This window comes from Serinus canaria, chromosome 17 (assembly GCF_022539315.1).
Source record: "Serinus canaria isolate serCan28SL12 chromosome 17, serCan2020, whole genome shotgun sequence".
NCBI classification, from domain to species: Eukaryota; Metazoa; Chordata; class Aves; order Passeriformes; family Fringillidae; genus Serinus; species Serinus canaria.
Window position 1 is genome coordinate 4,450,977 of NC_066330.1, and position 18,181 is coordinate 4,469,157.

General features: G+C 46.9%; 1 protein-coding gene across 8 annotated transcripts in view; it reads right to left on the minus strand.

Moving 5' to 3' along the window:
- The window catches only part of PRRC2B (proline rich coiled-coil 2B), a 45,665-nt gene that overhangs the window by 15,957 nt on the left and 11,527 nt on the right, over positions 1 to 18,181 (minus strand). For 7 of the 8 annotated variants that reach the window (XR_007778980.1, XR_007778981.1, XM_030233248.2 and 4 more), the window contains exons 2-16: positions 16,240 to 16,407; positions 15,158 to 15,335; positions 14,893 to 14,995; positions 13,893 to 13,965; positions 11,068 to 11,211; positions 10,201 to 10,442; positions 9,707 to 9,828; positions 9,111 to 9,253; positions 8,435 to 8,525; positions 7,844 to 8,036; positions 7,159 to 7,474; positions 6,341 to 6,537; positions 3,725 to 3,929; positions 2,781 to 3,000; positions 85 to 2,145 (exon numbers count right to left, since the gene is read on the minus strand). Coding sequence is in view for 6 of the 8 variants with exons in the window: in XM_030233248.2 (XP_030089108.2) it covers positions 85 to 2,145; positions 2,781 to 3,000; positions 3,725 to 3,929; positions 6,341 to 6,537; positions 7,159 to 7,474; positions 7,844 to 8,036; positions 8,435 to 8,525; positions 9,111 to 9,253; positions 9,707 to 9,828; positions 10,201 to 10,442; positions 11,068 to 11,211; positions 13,893 to 13,965; positions 14,893 to 14,995; positions 15,158 to 15,335; positions 16,240 to 16,354 (4,403 nt within the window). In the remaining 2 variants the exon portion in view is untranslated. The remainder of the gene's footprint in view (positions 1 to 84; positions 2,146 to 2,780; positions 3,001 to 3,724; positions 3,930 to 6,340; positions 6,538 to 7,158; positions 7,475 to 7,843; positions 8,037 to 8,434; positions 8,526 to 9,110; positions 9,254 to 9,706; positions 9,829 to 10,200; positions 10,443 to 11,067; positions 11,212 to 13,892; positions 13,966 to 14,892; positions 14,996 to 15,157; positions 15,336 to 16,239; positions 16,408 to 18,181) is intronic. The other variant, XM_030233249.2, reaches the window with a different exon arrangement.

An 18,181-nucleotide genomic window follows, 5' to 3' on the forward strand; every position in this document is an offset into this window, starting at 1 on the left:
TGCGAGTAGCAGTGACAAGAAAATGCATGGGGTGTCTGTCCACTCCAACACCTGCATATATCACAGACCAAAAACCAACTTTACCTTTTGCTCTTTATCAGGGTCCCATTCTGCTGGCTCTCATATCTGGAAGCTGCTCCCACACCAGTCCTGACAGACTGCTCTGCAAACCCTGCCGGCTCAGCCTTGCGGCTCTGCCTGTCCACCAGTGGCCTCTGGCTTGAGAAGCTCCTCTTTGCCAGTTCCCTCTTCTCTCCCAAGCTCCCAGTGCCGAGGCCACCTTCCAGCTGGCCCTCACTCTCTGGAGCTCCATCTCTTCTCTCCCGCCGCTCGCTGAAGTCACTGCTCTCAGACGCCGTCTCCCACTCCTCATTGGCATGGTCTGAAGAGTTCTGGTAGGACAGCTCAGGAGAGCGTCTGCCCGAGATGCTGCTCTTCTCTGCAGTGCCCAGTTTGGATCTGCCTGGCCACTGGCTGGGCAGCAGATTAGGGCCTCCCTCCTCGGGGTTCCACTGCCCAACTGATTCCCTCTCCTGCCTGAGGCGTCTGAACCGTGGGGGCTTGTCCTGGCGGGGAGGACGCCGCCTCCTGAAGGGCCTGTTCTCTATGTTCTCCTGATCTGCTGAGTAATCCTCCTGGAAAAAGTGCCTTTTGTCATCCAGATGACTCTCATCAAAAACCCGGCTGGAGAAGGAATCCGTGTGTTTGTAAGAATCCTGAATGTAGTCCCTGTCAGACTGCTGCCTGCTCCCAAAACTGTCTGATGGAGATGTGTGGCTGTACTCTTGCCACCCTCCTCCCCCACTCCTGCCTTGCCACTGGGTGGGCTCCTTACCCATGAACCCCCTTCGCCCATAGCCAGAGTTGCTCAGTCTTGGTGGCAGTGATCTCCCAAAGGCTCTTGGTGCTCTCATCTTAGGATCCAGGCTATTATGATCATCTGAATAGATTTTGTTGGACCTCCAAGACTCTTTGAAGTCTCCCTTTTTCAAATCACTATCCTCCCTGTCCAGCACAGATCCTTCATTGCTGTTCTCAGAGCCCCTCTGCCGGCGACGCTTGGGGAGCTCCTCATACTCTGACCCTTCACTGTGTGTCTCACTGGCAATCCGGCGCCTTGGTTTGCCTCTGGGGAAGTCCTCTGGCTGGTTGAACTCCCGGAGCCCTCGGCCCCGGCTGCTCCTCTGGTTGTTGTTGTAGACCCCCCTGCTGCTCACAACCGTGCCTCGGCCTCTGAAAGTGAACTCTCTGAAGCCTCTCCCTCGCCCACGCCCTTGACCTCTCCCACCGAAGGCTTGCTCCTCATCAATGAAGATCCAGTTGTTTCTTTTTGTGGGAGGGAGATCACTGCTTTCTCTGGATAGTTTGTTCTCCCAGGTTCTTTCTGGCTTCTCTTCTTCTTCTTCCTCGTCTTCCTCTTGGGATTTCTCAGCGTCTCGTGCAAGGCTGGTTTGGGAAGAACCTTTGTCATCCAGCAGGTAACGCGTGGAGTTCAGCAAGGCAGCAGAGTCATCTGACTCGCTTTCTACCTTCTGAACGGCTGCCTTCTCCTTCAGCGGGCGTGAGCTGTCCTCTCCCTCCAGTTTAACCTTCTCCATCTCCTTCTCCTTCTCTTCCACCTTGAGGGCTTTCAGGACTGGTTTTTTAATGGGGCCCGACCGCCTTGTCCTCCCCATTTGCTCCTGGGGCTGCCCACTGGTGCTGCGGCTTTCAGGAGCCCACTCTGGTGTCTCTTCAGTGGCCTGCTTGGTATTGGCTCCTTCTTTCTTCCATGGGTCAGCACTGAAGGACTGCTCATCCCGGGGTACTTCTTCAGCAACTTCTGCTGCTGTCTCCGCAGGTTTCTGATGGTGGCTGATATCCCAACCGTTATACTCAGGCTTCTTCTCTGCTTGGATAAAATCAGGCTCCAGAGGCGAGCACCTCAGGTTCGCATGGCGGCTGCCAGCAGGACAGGCTTCCTGCACACTCTCCTGGTGCTGGAACAGGAGATCCTGGCCTATCCTTTGAGAAGACAGGCAGCTGTCAAAGTCTGCTTGGGCCTTCTTGTCAAAAGCATTCAAATACTCCTCCCCTCTCTCCTCAAAGAGATCTCGCTGAGTGCTCAGACCCTCTGGCCTTCCAGAAGCAGAGTAACTTTCATTCCTGAGAACAAAACAAACGACAAAGGAAAGTCAGGTAATGCAGAGCACAGCACAAATCCAAGGGCCCAGGCTGGATACAAGAGGTGAAAAGAAATAAACTGAGGTTTATGGTAAATCATGAGGCAATTAACCTATAAATACCAAAATGCTGTACAGAGCCGCTGTGGCCCCAGGCTGTACTGCCTGGTTTGTTAAATCAATGCATGATAGAGGAAAACAGTTCCTATGATGGGCAGCGTACTTAAGAAATGAAGGGAGATTTAACCTCCAGTGATGTGGAGATCTGAAAACAAAGGATTGGTTTTAGAATGTCTAAAAAAAGTAGGAGACAACCTAGCAATCATCAGATTTTTTGACTCATCGTTTTTTATACCTTCCCGTGTAGGTGACAAGTCCCCCTCTCCCTCCAAACAGACTCCAAGCTGTTTGGAAGCTCCAAGATAGAAAACTTCTGAATAGTTCAATAGCTCTGTGTAAACCAGCTAAAACACTGAGGAGTATAAGGGTGCTCCCAGATCAGTACCTGGGCCTGTTCAGACATCTTTCAGGCCAGCTCTACACCTGCTTTTCAGCAGAGGGCTTACAGCAGCACCTCCCATCCCAGCATGCTTGAGGACAGGGGAATTCTCCACTCACCTGGCATGCAGCCCCTCCATGCCCATGTTGTCAGCCTGTTTCTGATGTGACAGGGAGTATCCTTTGCTCTGCAGGGATGTGTAGCTGTCCTGGCCCCACACTGGCACAGGATCCAAGGGAGCAGTCTTCCTCTCTGCCTGCCCTGCCTGACAGTTCTGATCTTCAGACCGACAGCTGCTCCCACTGATGGAATCCTGCTGAATCATGGGCTTCATAATTCCTGCTCACAACAGAGTTCATGCCATTAGCACCAGGATTTCACAGACAAGAAGAATTTAACAATCTCCTAGCTTGACTCCCCTTCCTTCTCAGGCAGCAGGTGGCTGCAGCCATGGAAACCTCCCTTGTAAAGGGGAGCCTGTGCTTGGAAAATGCACAGCTGGGAAATACACCTGGAGTGATACAGAAGATGACACAGCTCTCAGAGCCCAGCCCACACAGACACTACACAGCATCACTGGCTTGGGATCAAGCAATCCACCAACTCCAGGGAATCATTTATACATCCTGATGTTTACATTCACACCTCTGAAGATTAGGACAATATAGTAAGGTGCAAAGTTCACAGCTCAGGAACTACAGAGTTTCTCCATCACACTGCCTAAAAGGGGTCTATTAAGATTTCACATTATTGCAGTAACTCCAAAACTCATCCTTCTCCAACAGCAAGATCAGTGGATCTGCTACCCTTTCCTCCAAGGGGCAAGATCAGACACATCCACTAAGGTCACAAAGCAGTCAGGGAATGTCTCCCACTGCAGTGCAGAGAACGGACAGACACGTCCTCCCTCCCAGTCTCCAACCACTTCACATTGCAATCCCTTCTCATCCCCAGAGAAGGGATGCCAACCAGAACGCAAAGTCTGGACAGAGGTTAAGACAAACAGCAAATTTCCAGATATGAACCAACTCAACAGCCAGGATAAACACTGCCAACATCTCACCTGAAGGGTGAAGGGCTGAAGGGTAGAAATCCACGGGGGTGCGGCTCGGGGCCATGCGAGGGTCCATGTAGGACGGCATCATCATCCAGCGGGGGTCGAAGCCGAGCATCTGCGGGTGCGGCGGGTAGAACGTCCGCTGGGGATGGGAGTGCGACGGGGGAGGATAGACCTGCTGCTGCCAGTGCTGCATCTTGTACAGCTGCTCCTGCAGGGAACAGGATGGGCCATTGGACATGGCTGTGGTGCCAGGATTCACACTGATGTACCGGTCAGCCAAAGGAAAACAAGTGCCATCATCAAAGGATCAATCTCTAATCAGATGGGAGGGTGGGGCAGACAGGGGTAATTCACTACCAGCTGGGAATGTGGCAGTTGTTCTGTAAATACCAGGGCAGCCAGGCTATCATACCACTGTGGACCAGGCTATGGGGCCAAACACAAGGGATCAGCTCTAAGACCACAATTTGCATCTTCTCAACACTCCTGAATGAATACAGGACAGCTTCCTGTCAAATTCCACTTCATAACTGGTACCAAATACTTCAGAAGATGTTACATTTTTCAGGAAATTCACCTCTAATTTATTTAGAGTGTAGATATTTAGTTCCACCCCTGTCAGCTTAACAGGTTAGATAAAAACAACCTAAATCACTTTAAGAGAGCTATTAATATTTTACAGTGTTTCCTGGGCATCCTTCAGAGACAGGTTGGCACTTGCAGGTTGTTTCCCCATTTCCCACACAGCCAGTCCACCTTCCTTTAGCTGAGGACTGCCATGATGTTAATTTGATTTGACATTTAACTTTTGCTGAAGGTCCAAAAAGAATACATATTTGAAAGGAGTTTTGTGTACTGAAGAAAGCTTTTAAACACTAAACAGCTCCAATTAACATCAAATGCATCTACTTACTTGTCAAATGTGCCATCGTATTTTTCTGCTAAGCTTACAACAGTGTCAGATACTGTAACTGTTTATTAAAAAAGCCAATCCCCTACTGCAGGGCAAAAGAGACACCTTTAAATCTGAATCTGACACATCATTATAGCAAGGAAGGCTGTGATAAATGTAGATTATATCTACATTACCTAGTTCTCTGGTACCATGGAGAAATATTTCCTTCACAATACCAACACTTTTCCATTTTCTTCTCTTCATGGAACTACAAAAGCAGCAATACAAGCCAGCCAAAACATGCATTGCCTCATACATACTAACATCAGAGAGGATAAGAGAAAATAAAATAAAACTTCATGTTCTTCCAGTAGTGATGACCCGTGGTATTATTAGCATGACAGCAAAGACATCCAATTCTTTCTAGTTTAAGAGCATCTCTTTTCAAGAGTAACATTAGGCAGCATTTGCTGCTGTACATCTGAATCATGAAAATGTCAACTGCCGAGCAATGAGCACGGGGAACATCCATAAAAGAGCAATTACTGAGCAAAAGGCAATTGTGAGCTCTTCGCTAGGATCTGCAGCAGCATTGATGATATCCCATTTCAAGTGGTTATTTTATGAAGACTGGCAATTAACTTTGCATTATCTGAAGCCTGAATACTCTGTCCCTTGGTTTGTCTCTGCTGCCCTACACAGACTCACTGCATCTGGCAGCAGAGCTGCACAGCACGTATGGCGCATACAGCACTGAAAGGTCAGGCAAGAGCCAAGATGCACAAAGCAGCTCAGCTGATGTCTCAGTGCCCCAGAAGAGTTTTCAATGCAACAAAAATGAAACATTTAAGACCAAACATTTTTATGGTGCAAAGAAAACAATGGTCTCAAAGAGCCGCACAGAAAAAATCCAAGTAGGAATTAGATGAGAGCTGAGCAAAGGACCAGCCCTCTGAAATTTCAGCAGGAGGTGGAATGAGCAGTGTGCCCCTCCAGAACTCCCTCCAAGTCCAAAAGCAGTTCAGGAACTTGCCAAACTAAGCAGTTTGCCCATGGCAATCAAATGGCTGCCCATACCCACAATGGTAAGGACACAACAAGTGCTGAGTGAAATGGAAGCAGCTGAACCCCAAGGGTTTCCCCTGCCCCTGTCCTGTGTGTTCAGGCACTGCAGCAGTGCTGAAGAACAGCAGCTCATCTTGTGCCAGAGAGTAAAAAGAGATGTTCACCAGGTTCAAGGTTAGCCCAAGGAACAGAACCTCCCCTGGGCCAGGCCTACACAAGCACCAAGACAGCCACTCATGCACTCATGGTTTTGGATGTGGGAACACCCTCAGCTTCTCCTGCTCATGAACATTTGCAAACCAGAGCTCTGCCACAAACCACAGAGTCCTAAGAGTTCCAATTGTCAGGAGATGCCCAGACAACCATGCAAGACAAGTCAACATTTTTGACAGCACTGTGTTTTTTCTTCCTGGCAAGTGACAAACCTGGCAGAGCTCTACCCACAGCTCTCAAGCATCACAGGGTGCAAGGAAAACTCATGTAGCCCACAGAGAGCCCTTCTACCTAATGAGACAGGTTATTTCCATGACCAGAAATACTGAAAAAGGCTAGGGAAAACCCCATTTATCTCCTCTCAGCCCAAAGACTGGTGGGTGTTGAGAACTGAGCAAAAACAATGGTTTACTGGGGGTCCAAAAAATGTGTTGTGAGCCATTTACCTGCTGCTGTTGCTGCTGCTGCTGCCTCTGGAATCGTGGGGGAAGAGACTTCTGGTATTTGTTGAATTCTTGTGCTGGTGAGGGAGCTTCTCTGAGCTCCTCCTCACTGCTGCTTTGGGCTGCTGCTGCTGCTGGAGCAGGACTCTCCTCTTCCAGATAGCCAACAGAGGCATCCTGCGTGTGAAACTCAGGGGTTGCTGCAGAGAAGAAAACAATCCCTCAAGAGCTTGCTCATGAGAGTTGGGAGTGCACCACCACCACACATCATACACAGCTGTGGGAATGTCCTGCCTGTAATACATGGCTGAACTTTACTACAATCATATACAGCACATCCTTTACCTTGACAGCCCTACAGAGGGTTTTCTCCATCTTATTTTAATGATAAATTCTGAGATCCTCCTTTACTATCAGCTTTCTGCTTAAGCACTGGGGAGAAAGCCCTTTTTCCCATTAGTCCTTAAACCTGGGAGCACTTACTGGTTTTCTGATCTACGGCCACAAGCACTTAATATTATCATCCAATCATGAGAAGCCCATGAGGTCCATTCCAACAAGCCCTCTGCTAGCACAGCTCACTGAGCACAGGTAAAGGCAACTGAAGAAGTTTGCATTTGTTTTAATAGCTTTTTCTATTTAATCAACCTTGTCAACAATGCAAAATACTCTGCAGAATACAAGCAGCAGCTAATCTCTCAAGGGCATTTGAAGGACCCTCTGAACACTCCCTCCCAGGAATTCCCCCACTCCAGCTAAAATAGCAGCACAATAGCAAAAAAAGCAATTTTTACAGGGTGAGGCAGGCAGTGTTTCTGTACCTTTACGGAAAGTGTGGCCATTTTCTTGTGTAGTGTTTTTCTCTGTGCTGGGAGGTCGCACATCTTCATTCTCTGCATGTTTCTGTGTCTCCCCACTCTTCTGAGCCAGTTTGCATTTCTGATCAAGTTGCTTGAGCTTTGCAGCACAGGCTGCCAGGCGCTCCTCCCTGGCTCGCCGCTCCTCCTCCTCCCGTCGCCTCCTGGCTCTCTCAACAGCCTCAGAGATCTCAGAGTGCACAAACTTCTGTCTCACAGGCACCTTTTCTTCTTTATCCTCGAGGGACTGCTGTCTGAGAACACTTCCCAGTGTGGGCTTCTGCCAGAGAAAAAACATTCCTCCATAAGCGTGACCCAACCAGGGCCTCTATCTTGAGATCTCCATCCCACGGTGACAATATTCCCTTCTGATTCCCTCCCCTTATCCTCAAGCACAAATCCCCCTGTTACTGGGAAGAGCTATTGATATTTGGTTCAGTAACTCCATTTTCTCACTGACAACCCCACTGTTCCAGACCAGCTTCAATTTCTTTTCCCTAGTGGAAATGCTATGCAGATAGATTTCTCTCCAGGTGGCTATAAACTAAGAATAGAGAAATTCATCAGCATCCCATTTCCAATAAAATGTCAAACTGGCCTCTTAAGGACAGTGATGGGCTTCCAGCTCACTCTCATGAGTTCAACCTACCTGGTATTCTGAGGCAGAGCTCCAGCCATTCAGCTTCCTCGGAGGCTGCTGTGAATCCTGTGCTTTCCGGACTGGCCGGGACAAGCCAACTGAATCATTCCAATTCTTTCCTTCCTCCAAGGTGTGCTTGACATCTGCACTGTCTGCAGAGCTCAGGGACAACTGTCGCTGCCTTCTGGGATCCCAGCTGTTCCTGTCACATAAACAGCTTTATTACTGCATTTGCTACTTGCTTCAAAAAGCACTTGGAGCCTAATCAAATGGCAAAGGCAACTGACTCTAATAAAAAGGAAAGATCACAAAAAAAACCCAAAACAAGTGAGACGCTTCTCTGAAGGTACATAAGGATCAACTCCACTATTGTGCAGCAGGATAAAGGTGAGGAGGAAAAAAGCCTGGCAAACTGGAAGTCAGCTGCTAGACCTACACAAAGCCTTGAAGACCACTCAAACACTGCCCAGTAAAATCAATGAAGTCACAGTAACAAATTAGAGGGATCAAGACTCCACATTTAGAAAAGTTTTTAAAGATCCTGGTATTGCTCACTTTTACTAAAGGTAAATTGTAGGTGCAAATACAGTGACTTCTTACCACTTCTGTCGTCCATCTTTAAGAGTTTCTTCCTCTTCTTCATCTTCACTAAACTTTAGTTTCTCAGAATAATCCACTTCATCATGAATGCCTACAAAGGCATCAAGGGAGAACAGATTTATGAGAGAAGAGAAACAGGTCCTTGTCCTCATAAAGCTTATGCCCCCCTTTAGCACTAAATTACAGGACACACAGGCTTGGCATGAACTACTCACAAAGCCAAATGTCCAGTACTGGTCCTGGAAATCACAACATAGCTTGGGTTGGAAGGGACCTTTAATGCCATCTACCAACCTCCCTCAATGAGCAGGGACCACTTCAGCTGGATTAGGCAAGAAATTATGTGAGCAGCGTGGGCACACACTAGTGAACAGCTGGACTGGTCCCAGAGGAGGAGCAGCAGCCTCAGAGTGGGGGTTGCAAATGAGAGGGCAGTCACCAAGCCAGACTGTGTGCAAGTGGATACTGAATGCCATGACTGAAAAGGCAGGACTAACTCTCCTTCCCAGCACCCACAGTCCTATCCCCTCCTGCTGTGCTTGGTGTTTTCAGATTTTAGGAGTCTTCAGATCCAGTTCCTTGAGCACAATGTGATGGAAGGATCAGAAGGATCCATTGTGTCATCATTTACACCAATTTCACAACTACACAAAGCCAGAGCATGAAGGCACTTTACCTGCCCATCCATCATCTGCATCATTGTCCAGCTCATCCAGCCCCTTCAGGTTCTCTGCATTGATGATGGTGGGCCGAGGCACTCGCTCCAGCTGCTGCCGAACTGGGCGTGTTGGGCGAGACAGGCTGAGCCTGTTCTCTTTTCTATAGGAAAACAAAGAACTGGTCAGAAACAGCAAAAAGAAAATCAAAGAATGCAGAGCTGAGTTTGTAATACCAAATCAGTCCTTTTCTACTGTGCACTTATATACAATGCATCCAAGTTTCTCTCCCTGTTCAGCAGTTTCTTCCCTTTGTCTACTTGTTAGCCACTTCCTAGAACTTACAGGTCAGAGCTGCAACCCCTCCAGTCTAGGATCACACCCCAACTCCTGTCTGCCTGCTCTTCAGACACACAATGCTCATAGTCCTGCAAGATTTCAGCTGCTGTTGTAGCTGGAGAAAAGCACTGCTGCTTTGGGTAAAAACCAGAGTTCCCCTTTGGTGCCCGCAGCTTCACACATGCAACTGCATCCTTGGCCCAAATTCTTGCCTACTTTAAGGCTCACATCACACCCTGAACTTGACTTTTAAGAGGGAAAGTGATGGCAGCCTTACCCATCCTGGTCATTCATCTGGAATTGTCTGAAAGGTACCCGGGGCTCAAGCCGAAGCTGAGGAACAGGGAAAGACCCTCGCTCCAGCGATGTAGGGGTCTCAGATGGCTGCTGTGGACACATCTGGAATGAGGCAAAGCAGAACAGACTGGTTTTTCTCCTTGCCACAGGAAGGTTTACCCAGATTAGGTTACAAACATGAGCAAAGTAGCTGCACCCACACAAAAGAGAAAGAAACATCTGACATCTGGCTGCCCAACAGGCCACATGCTAATGTCTCCCTCTCAGCTCCAGAGGGAAAGGGACAACTGGACAACTTCTCTTTGGGCTGAGCAAGGCTGTGCTACACAAACTAAAAACATGTCAAGAGAAGGATCCCTGAGCAAGCCCTGCCAGCCAACTGAGAGTCCAGAAAACACATCCCAGCCGCCTTCAACTCCCCTGTTATCTTTAAAACAAAAGGCATCACAAAGGTGTGGAGAAAGGGTCACTCACAAAAGCAGGCAGCATGTCATGGTAGGTGGGTGGCTGGTAGACATTTCCCATGAACTGCGAGGCCCCTTTGCGGAGGGGCTGAGCTGGGCGGAGAGACGGCTCCTTGGCATCGCTGGCGCTCGCTGAGGAGGGGGCCCCGTCTCCAGTGCTGGGGGTCTTGCTGCCCAGCTCAGCAGGGGAGGCGGTCAGAGATGTGGCAGAGGTGACGTTCCTCCCACCGCCCTCCCTCCAACTGGTGACATCTGGAAAGGAGATAATAATTATGTTAATATTTGTAAATGTAGGCAGCCACTCTGCCAGAAAGTCTCGAAACCTCAAGTACTCTGGTCAAGACCTAATTACCCCAAGGTTGTAGAAAAATATCAAGGATCAAGAATTTCCAACTGTGTTTATTTTAAGAGAGGAGCTGTTACTAAGTAATTGCTGCACCAGTGATGTCCTTATTTGCCAATAAACCCGAACTCCTACCAGAGTGCTCCCCATCTCCAAAGTCTTTACCCTGCAGAATTAAGGCCAATTAGATGCAAAAACAGTGAAAGAGAAGCCACATTACACCACACACTGATTTCACTGCAGCTCCCCCAGCCTGGGAAGGGGCCTGCTTTGCAACGTCACACAGCAATTTTTATTAAACAATGTAGTAGATGAGAGTCCATACTTGGCTGTCTGGACTACAGAAAATCAGCACCACATGCCAATCTGTGATCATCTGCTAAGCAGCCTGACACGTGTGAGCTCATAAAAAGATAAAAGGAAACGTAAGGATGAAGTTCTTGGTACTACAGTGAACTGGCAACCCCTGCCCAAAACAGGGTCAGTGGGGTTACTGGGCTGGGATAAGGCAGACAGACACAGTCCTTCACTCACTCTGGGGGCGGAGGCTTGGTCCTGGCCCATACGACGGATCTAAGGCGCCCTTTTCTTTGCCAACCTTGTCCTGCTCGCCAGCTGCTTTCAGCGTCGGAAATTCCTCGGGAGAGAAGGATAACAGTCGGCTTGAGGCCCTTGAACCTGTCAGACAAATAAGTGTGGCACTCAGAGAAGATCTTTCCACTGCTTCAACTCCCTTATGAGATCAGCCTGGAAATGTGTTTCCTGGGAATCTGGGCCTCAGGCACATTTAAACCCAAATTACTGTCGCACCAGCACCTCACTTCACATCCCCAACACTCTCAGACACTGTCACCAACACGACAACACGTGTCCTCACCTAGCACTCCCACACTCAGGATTTTCATGTAAATTCTCACATTCAATGAAGTCAGTGAACTTTCTCAGCTTCCAATTATTTTTGTGAAGTACAGAATTCAGACAGAGGCAAAGATATAAATTCTGCAAGATTGCTCATAAATGATACCCTGCTATCAAGTATTTGACATCTCTATTGAGACACTTCTTGCTCAGACCTCACTCTGCCAGGGAAGTCTATTGTTAAAATTTTTGTTGATCAGTGAAACAACACAGGTAAGGGCAGATGTTCTATGCTCTCCTTCCTGCTGCAGCATTTTCAAGATGCAGATCACTGGCCAGCTCAGGCCAGGTTCATTTCTAGTCAGTGGCAAATTGTCTTGCTGAGTCATCAGCCACTCCAGAACAACAGTTTTCTGTCAATTCTAAAGATCTGCCAGTGACTGGAACACGAAACACAGCAATTCTCCTAAATCTGTTGGCAAGATAACACTGAATAAAAGGAAATTACAAGCATTATTGTACTATTACACATTAAAAGAATTGCTTTTTTGAGAACTGTTTCTTAGTGTTACTTGGCTAAAGCTCTCTTAAAAAGGGCATTTCAGAACTCTATTAGAAGTATCAGCCATGAGTACTGAAGACCTGACAAGAGTCTCATCTATCTTTCTCTTTCCTTGCCCTGGCTTAAATAATTTTAATTTTTTCCAATTTTCTGGAATTTGCACACTGCACAAGACCTCCCATGTGAAAATTTCCAGGAAAGACTCTGCAATAGCTGCATGAAGCACTTTGAATTTTAGACAGATGAAAATACTTAGAAGGACATTGCCTAATATATTGCAAAGTAGCTAAGACTTGCTGAAGAGTTCTGATTTTTACTGAACTAGAATGGCACAGGTGAGTGTCTTTCAGGGGAGACATCTACCCCCAGGTAAGGCTGCACCATTTGAGGACTATTTATGTGCAGCCATTAACAATTGGTACTCTAACCCTAAGCAGCACCACACTGAAAAAAAGTTTGGTGCCCCTTTTATTTCTCCAAATGTCCTTTACACAAAGACACAGGCATGGAAAAGTCCATAATTAATTTATTAGGCCACTTTTCTTTGGGATACACCCTCCAAAAGAGATTTTACAGCTCTAAGACTTAAAAAGAGCAAAAAGCAAAGAGATTCTCCTCTTTGTAATACCTGAATTAGCCAAGAAGGAAAAGCAATTGTTCAGTGCCACTAGAGAAGAGGTGCAAGCATGGGATGGCCTAAGAAATCCTTTCAGACAGATTTCTGATGCTTCTGTGAGTCAATTACCTTCTAATTAAGCTGTTCTTAGCCACAAAAGCAACTGTTTTCTTGGGTTGAGAACTCTATATTGTTAAGTGTGACCTAGAATGAGTTTTCAAAAAATCCTTAAGAACATTGTTAGATGATCAGATTTCAAAATGACTCTACAGGAGGTCTACACAGAAAGAGTCAAAAAAGTACCAATTAACCAAACAATTCAGTCTTTGCACTGGCCACCAGCCTCAGGCAAGTACAAGTTTCTGCTTTAACATTCAGCCTTTGAGAAACACCCTCTCATTAAGGGCCTCATTTAATTCAGAATAAATTTGTCCCCTCTGTTTCTGCAATCAGCAGCTGTCTGTTCTTCCAAATATCTCTGCAATTTCACTTGACAAGTGAATGGTTCCAGGTCTGTTCACATTATAACAGTGGAACTGAGTTGTTATTCTCACTATGGTTTTAATGGCACTACTCAGTGCAGCTGGAAACCACCTCCTGTGTGGAAATGGATGCATCAGAACACAACTGAACTCCCAATTCATGTTAACACTGCTTCAGGATTCTCAGTCAAGCAGAAGCCATTAGCAGCACAGTTACTGAGGGACACTCAATAGCAAGGCCTCAGCCAATGTGTAGGCAGAGTGCACCCTGCAGCAGCTCCACTGCCACTTCCACCCACTGCCACTGCAACTCCCTTGGATCACAGATACTGTACAAGAACATTCCAGCCTCACTTCTGACTACTCACTTAGATGAAGATCCCCTTGCTACTGCCCATGGAGATACCTACATTTCCCCTCTCCAATGTCCTTTTCTTCTCTTCTAAACCAATCCGTCCCCTATTTCATTGTGTTTAATGCACCTTTGTTACATACTGCTCTGGGCTGACTAAAGATGCTCATGATGGGGGCAAATGTTTCCTTTCTCCTTCAGAACCTTCCCCTCCCAGAACTCCCTGCTGCATCCCAGGAGTATGACTTGCTCTGGTTCCATGTGGCCATGAGACACACTCTGTTCAAGCCATGTCTTGCACTGGCAGCCCTGAACTGATTCAGCTGCACCATTCCAGCCAACACAGCACACAGACTGGAAACAGGACTCACAAGGCCTCACTCCCATTCTGCACCAGGCTGACAGGAGGGCAGGAAGAAATGGAGCCCACCCCATCTCATGCCTGTCTGGGAAAAGCAGGCACATACCAGCTCTGTTTATCATACTCACCACCTTCTTGTCCTGCTGGCTTTCCATTCAGCTGTGCCCATGACTTTGGTCCACCTGGCACTGAATTTGTACTCTGAAAACAAAACAAAGCAAAAAGAAACCCCAACATGGATCAGTTAAGATTCATGACTGTTTCTCATTTCCTGGCTGGCACCTGCTATGGTTCAGGCCTCCAGATCACCCAGAGACCACAGCTTCAAGCTGGGTCTACAGTCAGCTGCTCCCCACTCCAGCATACTACAATTTTACAGTATAAATCCTCTGCTCTGCCCTTATGTCTCTCCTCTGCCCATTTTCACCACCTATTTCCTCAGCTTGTACTCTCATTAGGCTTTCCTTTTGTTCTGCTGCATTGTACCAAATGTTCTCCTTAATCTTCCAGATTTGTTCCATGCTATACCTCAGCTTGAAGGCTACCCTATTTTCCTGTGCATTAACCACTGCTCTCCTCTTCAAAACATAGCTTCTGTCCTGATTTCTCTGAAGCTCATGGGCTGGGATTTTTTTAACCAGAAGTATGAAATCTACAACTCATAGGGGGTCAGGTCCTTGCACTCTCTGGGACACCTTCTTAGTTGCCAGTAGCTTTTTCAAGTCCTAACACTGGCTACTTCTCCCACATGACCAGATTTCTTCCCATCAAGTCTCATGAGGCTGGGAGCAAGAGCTGGATCTGTTGTCACCAAGCAACATTTGAATTACAACCAAAGTAGAATAGTTTAGAAGTGCTAACCAGCATCCCACATTCCAGCCATTTTATCCTAGACTACAACTAGAATTACTGCACACATTTGAGAAATATAGTTCTGTGTATTTTACTCTTGTAACTGCAGCACAATGCTCCTGGTGCACAGCAGCTTGGACTCAAGAGAGTCACTTCCACAATAATGGATTATACAGGAGCTTTTTCTTAAGCACAAGGCAACGCAGGCAATTAAAGTCCTCAAGCTGCCTGGGGACAGGGGAAGCAGGGTGGCAGTCAGAGACTGCTGGCACCTACCTCCTGACTGATTGACTGTGTCGGTTTCTGTAAATTGGAGACAGATTTCTGCAAACCCTGCTGCGGCAGCGACTCCTGCAGCTGTGCAGCCGTCACACTGGAACTGAGCAGAGACAGCAGAGGTGAGACCAAAGGGGAGGAAGGCAGGAAAACAACTCTACATTGGCACAGACAACAGAGAACTGATCCCTGCAAGGTCTGACACCAAGCACAGCAGTGCACAACCACTGCTGCCTGCCAAAGCTCAAAGATTCACTCTACCCACCTCTTTTGGTCTGGCTGATCCTGCTTGTTTGCCCATCCTGTACCGTCCTTGGGTACTATAATGATGTTGGGGTCGTTTCCTTTGTTCTCAGACTTCAAGCTAGGCAAATTTGCAGGAGGTGGCATGCGCCGGGCAGCAGCAACTTTCCCAAGACTCTGTAAGCCATGTCTAGGAATAACTGGTGAGAAAGGAACAGCAGCAGGTCAGAGGGCTGTATTCTGCTAGATAAGTAACCTTAATTAGGAAGCTGTGGCTGGGCACAGCCCCAGCAGAAGTGCTGCTGCTATGTCAACACACAGGTTGTTTCCCACAGGACCACAGATGCAGCCGTCTATTCCAGCAGCTGGCAAACAGCTCCTGCAGTGGGAGGGAGAAAAATCATTCTCCCCAACAAAGTGCTCACAGAGCCTTTTAGGAGGATTTACACAGGTAGCTCTTTCATTTCACCAAGGAGAAGCAGCAGCACCTTTTTACAGTTTGGGGAAATGGCCACACAAGTCCACCTTTTAGCAGACAAACAGGTCACCTAACCCAGGAATCCTGAGGTCTCCATCTTCCAGCTCTACACACCAGACCACATTTATTAAGGAAGTATTTTATTTTTTGTTTTCTATTCTAACACCAAATCCAGAGCCAGTCAATTTTTTTGAACCCACTATCTACTTTTCATTTTATTTCCACTGCAAAACCAACTCAGGTTCTTTCCCAGTGGCCTTCAGCCCTCGGGGGGGGGGGGGGGGGGGTGGTTTGACCAGCTTAAGGCACTTGAGTCAGCTCAGGTGCCCTGCCCTGGCACAGCCTAAGGCCCTGGTAAGGCCTCCACTCAAGTCTGCTACCTGCCCATTCTGCAGAAGGCTAAATGAAAGGGCCAAGAGCCCCCACCTGATCTGTGTAATTCCTCTATGTCTCCACAATAAAAGAGCCATGGAGATTTTCCTCTAGATCTTAATGAAGCACAGGCTTTGACACCTGCACCAACACTGCAACCCAGACGTGTCCCACAGGGTCAACAACCTGAACGAGCTCTGCCACAATACAGTTGTTGAAGACATCAAAAGGAGCTTTCTGGAGGTGTTTCTTACCTGTAGTTCTGATAGCTTCTATTGACTTTCCTTTATACTTATCAAACAGGCTGAGAGTCGAGTACTTGCTTTTCCCATCCTTTCCCTTGGTTATTTGCCCCAAACGATCGGACATTGCGATGAAATGTCATCTAGTAAGGAAATTTCTCTGCGCCGCTCCCGATCTGCCTTTTAATGGAAGAGAACAAGAAAACCCCATCAAATGGATTATTCAGTCATGGACAAGCAAAACACAGAACACACACAACAGCAAGAACTGAAAATACAAGTGAGCACACACACAAGTTTCAACTCTCTCGTCTTTAGTCACAAGAAGCTTTTTGGCTTTAACATTCACAGACTGAATGAAAAGAACTGCAGGAACACACTTCTAATGGCAACTTTTTTCTGCCACTCTAGTGCTGAAAGAACTGAGATTCTTTAAGTATGAGAACACAAGAGCTGGGGGGTCAACAAGACCTTTAAAAGAGTAAGGCTGACAATAAACAGCTAAACACAAGGATTCCTAAACATAAATGCCAGAAAAGCACTGTATCTTTGTATCTTATACTACACTAGAATCTATCATTGCATTTCCCCTGAAGCACTGGGTTTGTAATGTTTAGATTATGGTTGCACACTGGCCACAGTTATACCAGCAATTAATGCTTTGACAGCATCACTGGAAGACAACAGAACTATTTCTCCAAATCCCCTTTTCTCATTGGCTGGCCATGAAAGAGAATTATGGAGTCAGAAAAAAGCTGCTCAACTGTACCAGATTCAGATTCTTGAGCCAGTGAGTTCAGCCATTCTACTATGATTCTCCAAACACATTACCAAAAAATTATATTCCTCTGTTGCTGGCATCTTGAACATAATTTTTAGCTTGAAATGTACTTTCTGTAATGGATGTGGTTTGCTAATTTTCCAATCTGATCTTTGCTGGCACAACATGCTGTGAGTAACACCCATCATGCAGGCAGTCTCCTTACTTTGGCTTTTTGAATCTTGGAGCCAGGGATACAGTTGAAACATCTAGTGCTCACACTGTACATCAACTTTTATGTCAGAAAAGACACTTTGCTTACTTTCAATGGACCTATCTTACATTTTTTTAAAGCATCATTCTGTTCTAAATTTTCTCAAATCTAGGAGCTTCATCTAACCTTTTCTCACATAATTAAGATTTTCAGATTTTTTGTTGTAAAGCCTCTACTTCAAGCCCAAAACTGCTGGCAGTTTCATTTCACCATCTGTTAGGTTAAAATGAAAACATTCTAGGGTTTCAACTCTGTGTTGGGAGTAACAAAATACTATATACATGTGTGTGTGTGTATATATATACACACAAACACATATCTCTGATCTTCCCACACCTCACACTTTCTGAAACTCACCCAGCTGAAAGCCTTTTCCAACAGAGACAGCAATCACTCTTTCTGAAAGAAACTGTAACTGACCAAAGGCTACAACTCCCATCAGCAATGCCTTATCAAATACGATTTGCAGGTAAGAGGATCAGTCCATCACACATTATGTACAAATTAAAGCACACACTGTGAACATGCTGGATAGAGCCAGACTGGGAATGCAGTGCCAACTGCAACTGGCCCAGTAAAGCCCATCTAAAGGCTGCTGCTGAGGCAGGTGTCTGACCAATAAGCCCAGCACTATATAGTATTTGCTCCTGCACTGCAGGATTTAAACCACGTCTATCAGGAGGAAGAAGCCATGGACTGTGCTAGGTGGTCAAGGAGAGAGAAAGAAAAGTGTTTTCTGTCACTCAACAACAGCATCCACAGGATGCTCAGGAAAAACACCGGGGTCCCCAAGAAGCCCCTCACAGCATTTCTGTTGGACCACCACACAGGGCTGCAGCATGAAGGCTTTGTGGAGGCAACAAAGGATGGCTGGCAATCTTGAGGCACCTCTTCCTGCAGAGTAGCAAACAGATCTTTGG